Source organism: Cervus canadensis, chromosome 20 (assembly GCF_019320065.1).
Source record: "Cervus canadensis isolate Bull #8, Minnesota chromosome 20, ASM1932006v1, whole genome shotgun sequence".
Classification (NCBI taxonomy): Eukaryota; Metazoa; Chordata; class Mammalia; order Artiodactyla; family Cervidae; genus Cervus; species Cervus canadensis.
In genome coordinates, this window is record NC_057405.1 from 55,382,919 (window position 1) to 55,399,768 (window position 16,850).

At 40.9% G+C, this 16,850-nt stretch overlaps 2 protein-coding genes across 2 annotated transcripts in view; one reads left to right on the forward strand and one right to left on the reverse strand.

Moving 5' to 3' along the window:
• RTN4IP1 (reticulon 4 interacting protein 1) overlaps nucleotides 1-11,590 on the reverse strand; it is a 50,140-nt gene extending 38,550 nt beyond the window's left edge. Inside the window, exons 1-4 of the mRNA XM_043438954.1 lie at nucleotides 10,896-11,590; nucleotides 6,019-6,170; nucleotides 2,250-2,318; nucleotides 1,074-1,198 (exon numbers count right to left, since the gene is read on the reverse strand). Of these exons, the coding sequence (XP_043294889.1) occupies nucleotides 1,074-1,198; nucleotides 2,250-2,318; nucleotides 6,019-6,170; nucleotides 10,896-11,169 (620 nt within the window). The 5' untranslated portion in view covers nucleotides 11,170-11,590. The remainder of the gene's footprint in view (nucleotides 1-1,073; nucleotides 1,199-2,249; nucleotides 2,319-6,018; nucleotides 6,171-10,895) is intronic.
• A 68-nt stretch (nucleotides 11,591-11,658) lies between these two features.
• Nucleotides 11,659-16,850, forward strand: part of QRSL1 (glutaminyl-tRNA amidotransferase subunit QRSL1) — a 28,176-nt gene continuing 22,984 nt past the window's right edge. The window contains exon 1 of the mRNA XM_043438952.1: nucleotides 11,659-11,812. Within this exon, the coding sequence (XP_043294887.1) occupies nucleotides 11,789-11,812 (24 nt within the window). The 5' untranslated portion in view covers nucleotides 11,659-11,788. The remainder of the gene's footprint in view (nucleotides 11,813-16,850) is intronic.

The following is a 16,850-nucleotide window of genomic DNA, read 5'->3' on the forward strand; positions in this document are numbered from 1 at the left end:
TTGGGCCAAAATGGCAACTTCAAGAATGATAAGCCCCAAAAGCTTAAACAGGGTTGACCTTTTGAATAAATATTTGCCTTCAATTCTACAATGAAGGATAGCACCTCATTAGCTGAATAGCCTTTACGCTGCTTTCAGAAAAACAGCTATTAAGCTTCCACTAAACTTAAAGTGCCATGTTTCATAACAACAGGAATATAGAATGACACAGAACTTCAATTCTTTTTCCAGCACAACCTTTAGTGATCAGGAAACGAAATTCCACCTACAACCCTCTCCTTCCCCACAATCACTGAATGGTTCTAGTTTTCCTACCAAATAATAAAATCATCAGTTTTCTCTACGCTGCCAACTTTGTGAAACACCAAGGATACAGCGGTCATACCGGTAATAACAGCACCACCAGGTACGGTGTGCCTTCGGGCTACAACCTGTGCCACTGATGTTCTATGTGTTGCCTCACTGAACACCTGAAATAAAACTCACAAAGAAGAAGTGCCTGAGTGGGCTAGAAAGTTCTTGAATATGAACTCAAGAACATCTAAAGCATCGTCGCTGTATTTTTGCAAACCCAACAAACATATCTGCAAGTTTTGGAAGCACCAGACCTGCCTAAAAGGAGCCTGAGAGAACATGAGTATTCAAGGACTTTATATCTGTTTTTCATAGAAACCTGCAAGCGGAAGAGCAACTCCTAGGAAAAAAACAGTGGTACCTCAAAATCATTCTTCAAAAACCATAAGCCAGTCATTCTTAATGTTTCTTAGGAATCTGATGAAAGCTATGGATCTTCTTCCCAGAGACTGACATACAAAAATTTTGCATCATTTTAGAAGGATTAGACTCCTAACATCCATCTACATATTTTTTAAAATTCTCAACTGATTGAGCTAAGAATCAACAGAATGAGACTTAAAAAAGAAATGGACAGAAGAGTTCTTTAAAAATTGTTTGAAATGTTCGCACAATTCTGCTCGTGTAAGTGATCCTAGTTTTAATGCTTCTGACAAATCCTCTGCAAAGACTTCACCAAAGTAAAGAAGGGAGTTTCAGGTGCTACCACTGACGCTCACCGTTTTCCTGTGCAATTCTTGTCGTTCAGGCCACCAACCTTGTTTATGGCAGACCACGCTGTGAGAGCCACGTACGGCAGGGAGGCGGCTTGAGTATGAGTGAGCGATCTGGGCTTGTGAGACACCTAGATTTGAACACAACAGTCAAAAATAAGCAGTGACTTGGAACCTATGAACACAATTAAGTACACATAACAGTCTACCAGGTTCAGTGATTATCATAAAACCCGCTCTAGGATTATTCCTAAGGAATTTCTCCAAACGACTCAATCTGCCAAGCAGAAGGGTCAGTAAGGTTTTACAGGTTACATTATTGGATACGGCTGTATAATTCTTCACAAAAAGACCACATTCAACGATCCCATTAGTCCTAACTACGGCCAGAAACAAATCCAAATACACCTTGAGCCCTCATAAATACATTCTAATTTGCTTTTGTGGTTAGCTCTTTCCTTTACTCTCACTCCATGGGTAAATAATCCACCTGCAGGAGACACAGGAGATGCAGGTCAGATCGCTGTGTAGGGAAGATCCCTGGAGAAGGAAAACTGCAACTCACTCCAGTACTCATGCCTGGAAAAGGCCCTGGACAGAGGAGCCTGGCGGGTTATAGCACATGGGGTCACAAAGACCAGGACACAACTGAACACACAGCACAATCTTTCCAGACTTCTCTAATCTCAGGAATACCCCTTTCCCTCTCCTGCTCTCCCTTCTGCAGCCAATTTCCTTAATATCAACCCCTTTCTTTCTAATTAAACTGTCAGGCCTCCTGACTGCATTTGATTAGACTCCAGTTTTGAAAGTTATTTGAAACAGCTTGATACTTCCAATGCTTCCATTTATGATGAATCAGTATGCTCCATTTGGTATATTTGGTTTCAACAATTTACACTGAGGATAAAACCAAAGAACACAGTAGGGTTTCTAGATCTCACAAATCCCTGCTCCACAAGATACAGATAACTGCTCTGGCAGGCAGCCTATTTAAATGACATCCAATACATTTTTAAATATTTTTAAAAATTCCTATTCTCTCAGTTCTTTTGAAACTAGCCATAAAACTTGAACCTGATTTAAAAAAAAAAAAAAAAAAAACACCAATTATCTCAGAGATAGTGGTCAGTCTTTGTTTCCACTTTCCAACAGCACTTCAGCACAGAACTGGCGAGTTACCTCATTCCCACTGACAACAACAAATTCTGACAGAGTGCCTTGTTTCCAGGGAGGAACTGCAGCCCAGACCTGAAACACACACACTGTTCGTTAGAAACAGATCTTTTTAGAACAAAGCTAAGCATGACAGTGTTCCCCAACACATACCCCACACCCTGTGAGAAAAAGCACAAGTCCACAACCCACCAAACAAAAGTTACTTTCACATGATATCAATATATTATTTAGAATGATTCTGGATTTACCAAGTCAAACCACATTGGAGGTCAGGTCAGTTCAGTTCAGTCACATCCAACTCTCTGCAACCCCATGGACCACAGCACGCCAGGCCTCCCTGTCCATCACCAACTCCCAGAGTTTACTCAAACTCATCTCCATTGAGTCAGTGATGCCATCCAATCATCTCATCCTCTGTCATCCCCTTTTCCTCCTGCCTTCAATCTTTCCCAGAATCGGGGTCTTTTCAAATGAGTCAGTTCTTCCCATCAGCTGGCCAAAGTATTGGAGTTTCAGCTTCATTGTCAGTCCTTCCACTGAATAAATACTCAGGACTGATTTTCTTTAGGATGGACGGGTTGGATCTCTTTGCAGTGCAAGGGACTCACAAGAGTCTTCTCCAACACCACAGTTCAAAATCATCAATTCTTCGGCACTTAGCTTTCTTTATAGTCCAACTCTCATATCCATACATGATTTATGGAAAAACCATACCCTTGACTAGATGGACCTCTGTTGGCAAAGTAATGTCTCTGTTTTTTAATATGCTGTCTAGGTTGGTCATAACTTTTCTTCCAAGGAGGAAGCGTCTTTTAATTTCATGGCTGCAATCACAATCTGCAGTGATTTTGGAGCCCCCCAAAATAAAGTCAGCCACTGCTCCCACTGTTTTCCCATCTATTTGCCATGAAGTGATGGGACAGGATGCTATGATCTTTGTTTTCTGAATGTTGAGCTTTAAGCCAACTTTTTCACTCTCCTTTTTCACTTTTCATCAAGAGGCTCTTTAGTTCTTCTTCACTTTCTGCCAGCAGGGTGGTGTCATCTGTGTATCTTGATATTTCTCCTGGCAAACTTGATTCCAGTTTGTGCTTCATCCAGCCCAGCATTTCTCATGATGTACTCTGCATATAAGTTAAATAAGCAGGGTGACAACATACAGCCTTGACATAGTCCTCTCCCTATTTGGAACCAGTCCATCGTTCCATGTCCAGTTCTAACTGTTGCTTCCTGACCTGCACACAGGTTTCTCAAGAGGCAGGTCAGGTGGTCTGGTATTCCCATCACTTGAAGAATTTTCCACAGTTTGTTATAATCTACACAGTCAAAGGCTTTGGCATAATCAATAAAGCAGAAAGAGATGTCTCTCTGGAACTCTCTTGCTTTTTCGATGATCCAACGGATGTTGGCAATTTGATCTCTGGTTCCTCTGCCTTTTCTAAAACCAGCTTGAACACCTGGAAGTTCAGGGTTCACATACTGTTGAAGACTGGCTTGGAGAATTTTGAGCCTTACTTTACTAGCGTGTGAGATGAGAGCAATTGTGAGGTAGTTTGAGCATTTTTTGGCATTTCCTTTCTTTGGGATTGGAGTGAAAACTGACCTTTTCCAGTCCTGTGGCCACTGCTGAATTTTCCAAATTTGCTGGCTTATGAGTGCAGCACTTTCACAGCATCATCTTTTAGGATTTGAAATAACTCAACTGGAATTCTATCACCTCCACTAGCTTTGTGCGTAGTGATGCTTCCTAAGGCCCACTTGACTTCACTTTCCAGGATGTCTGGGTCTAGGTGAGTGATCATACCATCGTGATTATCTGGGTCATGAAGATCTTTTATAGTTTTTCTATGTATTCTTGCCACCTCTCCTTAATATCTTCTGCTTCTGTTAGGTCCATACCAATTCTGTCCTTTATTGAGCCCTTCTTTGCATGAAATGTTCCCTTGGTATCTCTCACTTTCTTGAAGAGATCTCTAGTCATTCCCATTCAATTGTTTTCCTGTATTTCTTTGCATTGATCACTGAGGAAGGCTTTCTTATCTCTCCTTGCTATTCTTTGGAACTCTGCATTCAAATGTGTATGTTTTTCCTTTTCTCCTTTGCATTTCGCTTCTCTTCTTTTCACAGCTATTTGTGAGGCCTCCTCAGACAGCCATTTTGCTTTTTTGCATTTCTTTTTTCTTGGGAATGGTCTTGCTCCCTGTCTCCTGTACAATGTCATGAACCTCCATCCATAGTTCATCAGGCACTCTATCAGATCTAATCCCTTGAATCTATTTGTCACTTCCACAGTATAATCGTATGGAATTTGACTTAGGTCATACCTGAATGGTCTGGTGGTTTTCCCTACTTTCTTCAACTTAAGTCTGAATTTGGCAATAGGGAGTTCATGATCTGAGCCACAGTCAGCTCCTGGTCCTGTTTTTGTTGACTCTATAGAGCTCCTCCATCTTTGGCTGCAAAGAATATAATCAATCTGATCTTGATATTGACCATCTGGTGATGTCCATGTGTAGAGTCTTCTCTTGTGTTGTTGGAAGAGGGCGTTTGCTATGACCAGTGCGTTCTCTTGGCAAAACTCTATTAGCCTTTGCCCTGCTTCATTCTGTACTCCAAGGCCAAATCTGCCTATTACTCCAGGTGTTTCTTGACTTCCTACTTTCGCATTCCAGTCCCCTACAATGAAAAGGACATCTTTTTTGGGTGTTAGCTCTAGAAGCTCTTGTAGGTCTTCATAGAACTGTTCAACTTCAGCTTCTTCAGCATTACTGGTCGGAGCATAGACTTGGATTACTGTGATACTGAATGGTTTGCCTTGGAAACAGAGATCATTCTGTTGTTTTTGAGATTGCATCCAAGTACTGCATTTTGGACTCTCTTGTTGACTATGAGGACTACTCCATTTCTTCTAAGGGATTCTTGCCTTCAGTAGTAGATACAATGATCATCTTAGTTAAATTCACCCATTCCAGTCCATTTTAGTTTGCTGATTCCTAAAATGTCGACATTGGATGTAGACAGCAGTAAATCCTGCTGTATTTACTCGCTACTTAGAGCACCAGCAAGAACATATTCTCTGGAACTTTAATCCTGGCTTCTATCACTTATTTGCTGTGTGACCTCTTTATACCTTGACTCTCACCTGTAGACTGGCCTAACTGTACTTACTTTACAGAGATTAAATTAGGTTTTTTTTTTTTTCCTAATGAAAAAACAACTAGAACAGCCCTATTGTTATGAGCTGACTTTAATTTCTTGGTATAAAAGTTCAAAGTGACAAGGGACAGGTGATTATATCAACCTTTAGCTATTTTAAAACCATCTAACCCATAAGATAGAAATGGTCATTTAAAGACTTAAAAAGTCCCAATCATATTTTTTTCACTTGTCTATATTTTTTATTAAAAAAATTTTTTTAATTGGAGGGTAATTGCTTTATAAGCTTTACAACGCTGTGCTGCTTTCCACTGCACAACACCATGAATCAGCTCTAAGTATGCATATATCCCCCCCCCTTGAGCCTCCTTTCCCTCACGTATCGTAAAGTCTTGCAATTCTCAGGCACTAGCTTTACAATGGTCAAGCACAGCAAGCTATTGTGACAGAACCAGAAAACAGAACCATGAACTGAACCAAGAAAAGGGTTCCAGCCAAAGCTCAGTATATTCATTGAAAAGAAGAAGAAAAGGTCAGTGATATGGAATATACTTCCAAAAGCAGGAGAATGAAACCAGCCAATTTTGAAAAGGAACAGTGGAATGTGATAACTCACCTCATCTCCAGGTTTGAAGTACCTGACATCAAGTCCACACTCCATCACCACACCAGACACATCCCGACCCAGAGTCAGAGGAAATTCTTCTCCTTTGATTTTAACATGTAAAGGATCACGTTTCATATTTAAAGCTGTGGCTCCATAACCACCTAGAAGATACAATTTACTTTTTTCTTCCAAAAGAATGGGATGGTTTCAAAACTGCTGCAGTTATGGGCCAGGTACAATTCTAGATCCTCAAGAAGTAGATTATAAAGTAATCTATCTTATAAATTTTTTACCATCACACAGGAAAGCATAAAAACAATGAGTGTTGTTCCTTTCAAAGAAAATTACTAGGAAAGTTATAATCACTTTTTAAGAAATTTTATATTGGAGTATAGTTAATTAAACAAATAATCACTTTTTGAAATTCTAATTCTGAAACAGTCTTCAGAACTGGTCTTTGAAGATGGTTTCCTTATTAATTTGTTCATTCATGAACTTTTTCAACACGAAATGGTTTGAAGCCAAGGCTGATGAAGTAGATAAATGTTAAAGTTGTCTTAAGTTAATAAGCAAATAAATAAGGTATAGTACCTTATACTAAGACACTGGTCTGCGAGTAATTGTCCCTGTCTCCCAAAAAATGTTTCTAAAACACCTCTGGGTTAAGTGTAAGATTCCCAAATGGAAAAGAACCACTTGGCTGCATCAACTCTGATATGCTAAATCAGGTGGATTGTGTTATTATATATCTTTCTTATTTAAGAATATTTACATAAATATCAACTAAACAGAACTGAAAATGTTCCTCTGATCACTATTTTTTTCCCAAATAAACTGGCTACATATAATAATCCAAAGTAGTTTATTACACATCTTCCACACATAAAATGGTTTTCCTAAGACACAAAACTGTCTGCTGTCATCTTTTCTGCTTGACATCCTCCTGAGAACATTTCTGCTACATGAGGGACTCCAAGATAAGCACCTTGCTTATCTTTATAGGGTCATGCACCACAATTCATGCTCCAGAATCACTAATCATTCTGAAAGTCTCCCCTTTTCTCCCACTCATCCTCATCAGATCTTAAGGATGAGGAGAAACCAGCAAAGGAGCCCAAGAAGGCTTGGCCAGTGAAAAGGCATCCAGAAAGTCAAGTGAAGAGGGCCATTTAAAGAAGTCAGATGCTGCTGCCAGGGAAGAAAGTTTTCAAACAAGGTCAAGAGCTGCCAACAGACCTTTAAGAAACAAAAAAAAACTCCCCCCCAAAACAAAATATTGGATCCAACAGCACCGAAGTCTTTGGTGACCTTTTTATGGAGCAGCTGCTATGGCATGGGGTGACAGAGAGAATGGGAATGAGGAACTGAACACCATGAGAACATTCAGCTCTTCCAAATACTGATAGGATTGCTATAGAGAGTGGGAAAATGGGGCAGCGGCTGGAGAAGGCAAAGTGAGAGGGAGGGTTTTTGGTGGTGGGCGGTGGTGGTTTAGTTGCGACGTTGTGTCCGACTCTTGTGATCCCACAGACTGTACTCCACCAGACTCCTCTGACCATGGGATTCTCCAGGCAAGAATACTGGAGTGAGTTGCCATTTCCTCCTCCAGGGGATCTTCCCAACCTAGGGATCAAGCCCTGGTCTCCTGCATTGCAGGCAAATTCTTCACGCCTGAGCCACCAGGGAAGCCCACTGAAGGACTTTTAAGCCTTTTTTTTCGGTCCTATTTATGAGTGGAGAAATAATAGCAAGTTTTATGCCAATGTAAGTGATCCAGTGGAAAGGAACACACTGAAGATGCAGGAGACAATTGCTGAAACAATGCTCCTGAGTGGGTGAGCAGGCATGGGGTCTAGAACCTTGGTGGAGGGCTGGCCTCAGATGGGAACAATGACATTTAATCCATACAGCAAGAGGTAGAGAACACAGGCAGAGAGGCTGACAGGGGAGTGCAGAAGTTGTTTTTCTAATAAAAAATCAAGACACATGGAAGACAGCATTTTAAAGTTGGGAACGTCCCAGAAAATCTAAGCTGAAGGCCACCATGCCAATATTAGATATATGCCAGCTGGCTAGTTAGGAGTGCCTTCTACCAGGGGGAAGATAACTTCCCATGTAATACTCACAAAAATCACATCTTAGTCTTCCTGTCTTACATTCCTTTTCCACCTCTCAAACACAATAAAACAATTATTCACTGAAATTCCTATGTGATTTGATCAACAAAAGTGGGAATTTAGTCAAGTCAAATTTTCAAGCTGCCCAAAAAACAAAAACAACAACACTCCAGTCCCTTTCTGAGCTTCACAGCCTGCAAAAGAAGGCTGTTTTCTCGGTTACTTGGATATCGACTGAGTAGTCCTGGCTCACTGGTACCAGCTAAACTAGTACCAAATCCAGAAATAGCTGGTAGTTAGGAACTGAGAACATTCTTAGAGACAGTGAATGGGGAACCTTAGCAGTTCTGTGTCATTGTTAGAGGTGATCAGTTTGGTTCAGAGATGGAATGACCTGGAAAATCCTAAATCTGCCATTAGTTTCAAATGCTTTGATCTCATCTAAAGAAACCAAACTTTGATGGTATGATGCTCTTGGCTGCATTTTTTTTTTTTCTATTTTAAGATTACTCATTTTTCATTACCCATTTATATGATTTACGATTTAAATCCAACAACAGTAGCCATCTCCAGAAAAATAGGTGACTCTCATGTTTCAAAATAGACATGTCCTTGCTTTCTCGTCGAGGGAAATAACGGTCCCTATCGTTTACAATTTTATTTCTCCAAGCTACCATTTCAGGTATGTTCTGCAACAATAATCATACATTCTCAAAAAAGAATCTATGGGCAGGAAATACAGAGGATAACTACAAATAATATTACCCAGTCAAGTCATTAAAAAACTATGATGCCTCAAGAATACTATATAAAAGTAAAATGTGTTATTAAATAGCAGTCAAGAAAGTCCAGATTCAGCCATTCTACTGATATTAAAATGTACAATGTAACACAAATACATAAATTGTGCATGTGCATTCAAAGAAATGAAAAGTTAACAACTTATTGACTGGAGATGTATTAATACGTCTTTTGTCACTCGAACATTACTGACCAGAGATCTTTAATAAAATTGCTGGTCACAGGCACTGATTTCTACAAAAATCCCCTGGTCAATAATGTGTTAACAGATCTAAACAAAGACAAAAAGCTTTTAAAAATTGCTCATGGATTAAAAAAAAAAATTTACTCTGTAATCAAATTAGAATGAACATCTAAAATGACATTAATGACTGAATGACGACTACATATGTGAAACAGCAAAAAAGGCTATAGTTGAAAAGGGCATGGGATCTACCTTCAAAGAGCTTATAATCAAGGAGATGGCAAATACATACTGCTCACTAGGTATAAATCTACCACTTAAAGATAATTTCAACACGAGTCTCCCTGTTGGCTCAATGGTAAAAAATTCATCTGCCAATGCAGGAGACATGGGTTCAATCCCTTATGTGACAAGATCCCACATACCACAGAGTAAGTCCACGCGCCACAACTACTGAGCCTGTGCTCTAGAGCCTGGGAGCTACAACTGAGCCCACGTGCCCTAGAATCCATCCACTGTAACAAGAAGCCACTGCAACAAGAAGTCCAAGCACTGCTGCTAGAGAGTAGTCCATGCAGCAAGGAAGACCTAGCACAACCCAAAATAAACAACAGAACTTTTTTTTAAAAAAGGTAATTCTGAGAAAAACTAAATTATCTTCATGCCCTATGGAAACAGAATAAGCTGAAACACCTAGTAGTAGCAACTATTCTAAGCAAACAAACGGAATACACATGTATATTTCATGGGGCAATCACCATAAAATCATTTAAACTTGTATCTCTTTCCCCACAAAGAAATGTGTAATAGCTGTTCCTCATATGTCTAGATCAGCACTGTCCAACAGGGATGTAATGCAAGCCACATATCTAACTTAAAATTTTCAAGCAGACACTAAAAAGTGAAAAGAAAGTGACATTAATGCTAATAATATTTTACTTAATATATCCAAAATATTATCAGATCATTATGAATGAATGTAAAATTAATGACATTTTACACTCATTTTTTACTAAGTCTTGAAATCTAGTGTATATTTTACATTAACTGTACATCCCCATTCAGACTAGCCACATTTCAATTGCTCATTTTTTGTCATGATTTTCCAAAGTTAAAGTAATTCACAAACAGTAATCAATCTTTTCAGCACTGTAGTAACTGCATAAGGAATACAGTGCACTCCAAGCTTTGTCAATAACCCCGAGCAGAAATTAAGATAACATTATTTCCATTGAAGATGGAGCACAACAGAAAAGCGTATTTTAACTTCCAAGGGCAGACCGCAACAACAAAATGAGGAAAAGTACTGTGTCCATATTTTGGCATCCTGTTCTGCTGCTTTGTCCACTGGACCATTAGAAAAAGCTGGGAGTAGTGGAAAGGCAAACACAAATTACCATGAAAAGGCAAATTCTGAACTGATGTGACAATAAAACCATACCTTTAAAACCTGTGATGGACCTCAGAATATCATAAAGTTCCCAGCAAAGTGTACCAGAAAATTAGCTGTGGATACAATTCTCAAGTCCCAATTTACATTTTTAAGGTAGCACTAGAAGCAATTCAAACTTATATTTTGTAAAAGATTAAAGCATACCATGGACATTGCCAGTTCAAAAATTTTTCAAATACCTACTGAGATACTGTCAAAAGCCTAAGCCATTTCTTTGTGTTAACTCCCCCAAAAGTAGTCAATAACAACTCATCTTTTAAAACTGATCCCTGATGAGGTTGTCTCAAGTTAAAAAAAAAAAAGGTAATGAGCAATGTCTTTTGAAACTTACTTCTCATATTAACATCTATAGGATTTATACTTGCAGCGTGAACTTTGATAATGACTTCATTTGGATAGTGAATCATTGGTATCATCATGTTCTGGGTAAACCGAAGCACTTCATTACTCCCATACTTATCTATCACCCAAGCAGGCATGACAGTGCTTCTTGGAGAGGTAGTACTAATTTTTCGAACTGAAGGCTTTTGTATAACTTGGCTTCTCCAAAGGCAAACCGCACTGCGTGCATTTCTTCTAAACACACAGGTCTTCAAAAATCCCATTGTAAACAGTGGTTGAATTACGTGCCCTAATTAGAAGGCACTTAAACGGGATCAAACCTTCACACCTGAATTCCGTCAAATTCTCCCAAACACCCTGGCCGATTTCAAAGCTGAGAATTTTTAAATGAAGACAGACTAATGGGGCAATCAAAGTAAGAAGAGTATGGATTTCCTTTACTCTTCACATCTGAAATGCTCCAATTAACATTCCAATCAGTATGCCATTCATTCTTCTCCTCCCTTACACCCGCTCCCCTTAAAAACAAAACCCCTAAAGTCCTGCCCTGTCCCGGAAGCCCTCTGCGGGAGAAGCCGACTCCTCTCGCGATCCAGACGCCACAGAAATTCACACACTTCCAGGCTTCCGCCGCGACCCTAGCCCAGAGTCTCCTTGCCACCGTTTCTCTTTCCCTTCGGGACTTGCTTAGCGGCGCCAGCCAATCGTGTGCAAAGATCATTTGCCTTGGGCTGCAATTCGACCAATCCGAGAGCTCGGTGCTGACAGGTTCTGCGATGATCAAAGATGGCTGCGCCCATGTAATACCAGCAGCGGCAACTGACCTTTCTGTTTTTCTCCTCGTCACCTGGTCCCTGTGGTGGCAGACGGGGCACGAGAACCATGTTGGGCCGGACCCTCCGAGAAGTGAGTCAAATTGTCTGCTGAGGGTCCAAGAGGTCGGGAAGATTCGGGGAATCCTTGTTCTTGTGGACGAGGGGTCCCCCTTCCTGACCGCGTCTTGGTCAGCCTCGCTGCCTTCTTCCTTAGAACCTGGGGGGATTCGGACCTCCGAGTCCTCAGGCTGTGCTCCTTGTATCCTTCCGGAGTTGCATTCTCAGCGGGGAAGGCTTCTGCACCGCGGCGTTGTGGGGTGGAAGGCAGAGTGGTTTCTCTCGATTATTCGTTAGCTCAGGCTGCCTCCAGCCCTTGATGGCCTCGAGGCAGGCTCTGCCATGTAAGGGGGATTTAGCTAGTCCTTGTCCGCTACACTCATCTCATGCGGTCCTCACTAAAGAGCCCGCAAATCTGTACCTTGCAAAAGCCAAACTAGTGATTCTTAGCTCCCCACCCCCACCCCGCATATATTCATTCTCCAAGCTTCAAGAACCTCCAAGATACCAACGATTTTCTTACCTGTGCCTCTGTTTCCTCCACCTCATTTTTGAACTCTAGGCTATATTTGTGAATGTTTTCTGGACATCTCTTCCAAATGTCCCACAAGCACCCCAGACTCAATTTAACCAAAGTTGACTTAATCATTGTAACAGAACCATCTCTTGTGTCTCAACCTACATCATAAAAAACAAAAACTTGATTTCTGATAGTCTGTTGTTCAGGATACAACTGTTATTCCAGTTGCCCATAGATTTTTCTTTATATGTCATGTCCAATAGGTCACTAAAGTCTGTTCATTCTTCTTTGAAATTATGTCTGGAGTCTGTACTCTCATTTTATCCCTGCTCTTAGGGCTTTAATTCAGATCTCCTTGATTTCTGGCACAGATCTCCCAACCTGCAGAGCTATCTGATAGCAGGCCCACTACTCTCAGAATCACCTTGGGCCCTCCTTAAAAACTACAGCTGTGTCTCCCTCATGCAGGTCACTATGGTAAGGCCCAGAGGATATGGTTTAACCTTAGCTCCCAGGTGATTCTGCTGATAGATTTATCAATTGAGGACCTACCCCACCTTATATCTGCCTTCCATCTTCCATTTTTATCTTCACTTGGGAAGTCTTTTTCTTTTTTCAGCTGGCAGCCTTTTAGAAAACTATAAATTATGAGAACTTTAAATTCATCAGCTTTAAATAATAAACAGCTATTCCCTTAATACAGTTTTGTTCTACCAGACTAAATTGCATCTGCTTATACTGTCAGTGAACAATCTAATTTGTTCTTGAAAAAAATTTAATTTTTTTTTTTAACTACAAACTTAATGTAAAATGAAATACAACCTAAAAAATGGGGTATTTTTTTTTCTGCCCTTTCCCTCAGCACTACCTTTTTTGTGCCACCCTTCCTCACTAATGTCCAGTGAGCTATTGTGAGAACAATTGTTACCTCAAGGGGGAAAATATGTTTAGGGAATCTGACCCAAGGGTAGCCAGAAAGTTGCCTTGACATGATTACTTTCACTTAGTCACTCCTTTAACAAATATTTATTGATGCCTATTGTGCAAAACATTATTTGGTTATTTTCCCAGACCCTCATATATCTTCTGTCCACTCTGTTATTTCTACATCATTGTACCAGTGCCCCAAATTCTATGAATTAGAGATTAATTTAGTACATATTCCATTTTAAAGATGGATCTTTACACATTCCATACGTAAAGATGCCTGGGACAGTTGAATGATTTATCCATTGTAATTATAACAATCAGATTTCTCTCCATCACACTCTGGCTGAGATTATCAATTGAAGGAAGAGAAAATTTGTAGGGGAGGGGATTTGGGGAAGGACTGGAAACTGTGGTGTTTTGAGACAACTTGAGAGACCTGAGTGGAGGCTTAGGGCGGTAGAGGAGCCCTGGGAAGAAACACTGGTGTGTGTGTGAGTTACTCAGTCGTGGCCGACTCTGCGACCCCATGGACTGTAGCTCACCAGGCTTTTCTGTCCATGCGATTCTCCAGACAAGAATACTGGAGTGGATTGCCATTCCCTTCTCCAGAGGATTTTCCCAACCCAGGTGATGAATCCATTTGAGCTATAGAGAAACACTAAAAGGAGGTAAAATGCCAAATGGGGGATAAAACTGCTACTTGTAAATTTTAGCCAGGTACATTCAGGAAGGGGAAGAGTCTTACTTTCAATCTTTGTTTTTTAGTGGCCTGATCCCAGTGTTTCTAGGAACCAAACACCACACTAGTGTTACTGGCCCTATAGTTATATTAAATGATTATTGTTATATTAAAGAAAATGAATTTTATATCCAATAGGCTTCTTGGGGGTCTAGCCTAAGAACATTTAATTACTGTTCTATGGGAAATTTTTCCAAATTTTAAACAACTCAGTTCATTCCTTCAGTTAACATTTATTGAGCACCTCTGTTCTAGACACTGAAGATCAGTATGAAGACAGAAATTCCTGCCCTTAGGAAACCTACATTTGTGTGGGGAAGGAGGCATTAAATAAGTTTAATACTATAATTTCAAGTAGTATAGGTGCTATGAAGAAAGGTTAAGCAGGCTATTTTGTCGTTCAGTCACTCAGTCCTGTCCGACTCTACAACCTCATGGACTGCAGCACCCCAGGCTTCCCTGTCCCTCACCATCTCCCGGAGTTTGCTCAGACTCATGTCTGTTGTGTCAGTGATGCCATCCAACCATCTCATTCTCTGTCGCCCCTTTTCCTCCTGCCCTCAGTCTTTCCAGCATCAGAGTCTAGTGTGAGAATTAGTTGGGGGATATGGATGTTTTAGAGTGATCAGGAAAGTTTCTCTGAGTGGGTGATATATAATAGAGGCCTGAACGATAAGAAGGGTAAACCCTGGGAAGAACTGGGAGAAGGGTCTTTCAGGCAGGAGGAAGAGTAAGTGGAAAGTCTCTGAAGCAGGGGCAAACTTGACATGTTCAAGGAAGCTCTCTTCTCACCCAAGAGAACTAAACGAGGAGGAGAGTAATGGGAGATGAGGTTAGGGAAGCAGGAACCAGATCACCTTTCAGGCCATGCGAAGGAATGTGGGTTTTATTTTAAATGTAATGCAAATCCTCTGGAAGGTTGTGAGTCTTTGGACATGATCTGATTTACAATTTAAAAAACTCCAGGCTACTCAGGATTGTGACGGAGGAAGGCAAATGGAGAAGCAGGGAGGCCAGTTAGAAGGCCGTTGCCTTGTCAAGAGCTAATGCGGCATGGATAGGGTGGTGGGAGCAGAAGTAATGCAAAATAGGGGTTTCGTTTCTTAAGTTTGGGCTTTCTGGCGGACTGGATATAGGTTTGATGGAAAGAGACGAGTCAAGGAGGATGCTTAGATTTGGGGCCTGGGCAAGTGGCACAGTGGTAAAGAATCCGCCTGCCAGTGCAGGAGACACAGGAGATGCGGGTTCAATCCCTGGATCAGGAAAATCCCCTGGAGAAGGAAATGGCAACCCACTCTAGAATTCTTGCCTGGAGAATTGCATGGACAGAGGTGCCTAGCAGCCTATAGTTCATGGAGTCACACACAGTCAGACACAACTCAGCACAGCACGCAGCATCAAGATGAGACAGACTCTACAGGGAGCATGTTGTGAGGAGAAAATTATCAAGACAGGATAATTTTGAGATGCCTCCAAAGATATCCAAGTGAAGAGGTTGGTTGAGCAGATGGTTATAGGAATGTGGAGATCAAGAGAGAAGACATGAAGTTGGCCAGAGTAGAGGAAATAATTGAAGTTATAGGGTCAAATGAGATCACCTGTGAAGATGAGTGTAAATATAGAAGAAGGCATAAAACTTTCCAACATTTCGAGGTCAGCAGTGGGAAGCACAGCTAGCAAGAGAGACTGGAAGGAATGGCCAGTAAGGCAGGAGGAAACCAGAAGGGCTTGGTGTCCTGAAATACAAGTGGAAGAGAAGTGCTTCCCGGAGGGGGTGATGTTGAATGCTGACCCAGACTGAGTGTGACTGCTGGATGTAGGAACGGGAAGCTGACTGGTGATCTTGAGGTGCTGTTTCTTGGAACGATGGAGACAAAAGCAAGACTGTTAAATGGGTGTGTTAAAGAGAGTACCAGTCAACCAGACACTCAGCTTCCAAGGGCTCTTCTATACCTTCAGCATTTATCAAGACAGTTTTTCTTTTGAAAGACAGTTCTTTTCCTCAGTGACTCTCTGATGTTATTGATACCTGTGAAGTTAATAAAATGTTGTCTATCGGTTACAGAGGAGTAAATGCTATTACACTTTGCACAGAGAAGTAGTGGAGCATGGGCTTCAGAAACAAGATCAGACCTTAATTGAATCCCAGCTCCGTTGCTTTCTAGCTATGTGATTTTAAGCAGGAACTTCGGTAATTTATCTGTAGATTGGAAATAATAATATCAGCCTGTTAGTGTGGATATAAAGGTTAAATGAAATGTAAAACATATAGGATAACATCTGGAACTAAGAGCTATTATTAGCACTGATTTTGTTACAGTGACAAAATTACTAGATTATATGTGTTTATAGTTTTCTTTTCCCTTGTTCTCTAAGAAGAGTAGTTCCTGCGGAAGATTTCCTCATTTTTCTAAGAAGGTGTATTACTTTTCTATTGCTGCATAACAAATTTGTCTTAAAATAACGCAGTGTTAAAACACCCACAGTCTTACCATCTCACACTTTTGTGGGTCAGGACTGGTGTGGCTGGCTTCTCTACTCAGTCTCACAAGGCTGGACATAAGGTGTCAACCAGAGCTGCAGATTCTTTGGATGCCTTGGGATCCTCTTTCCACCTCACTGGGGGCAGAATCCATTGCTTTGAGGTTGGAGGACTGAGTTTTCTTGCTGGATGGTAGAATAAATGAGCTCAGGAGACAGGAGATGTGGGATGATTAGAGCGGAGGTTTGGGAGAATACACAGATGCTGGTAATGACATGGTCTGGGCTGTGACCATGTGAGTGGGTCACTGGAGTGAAGTGAAGAGTTTGTGTCGAGGGAGTTCAGGAACTGAGAGACCCGGTGTCAGTGTGCCTGACTTGAAGTTTGAAGTCAACAAAAAT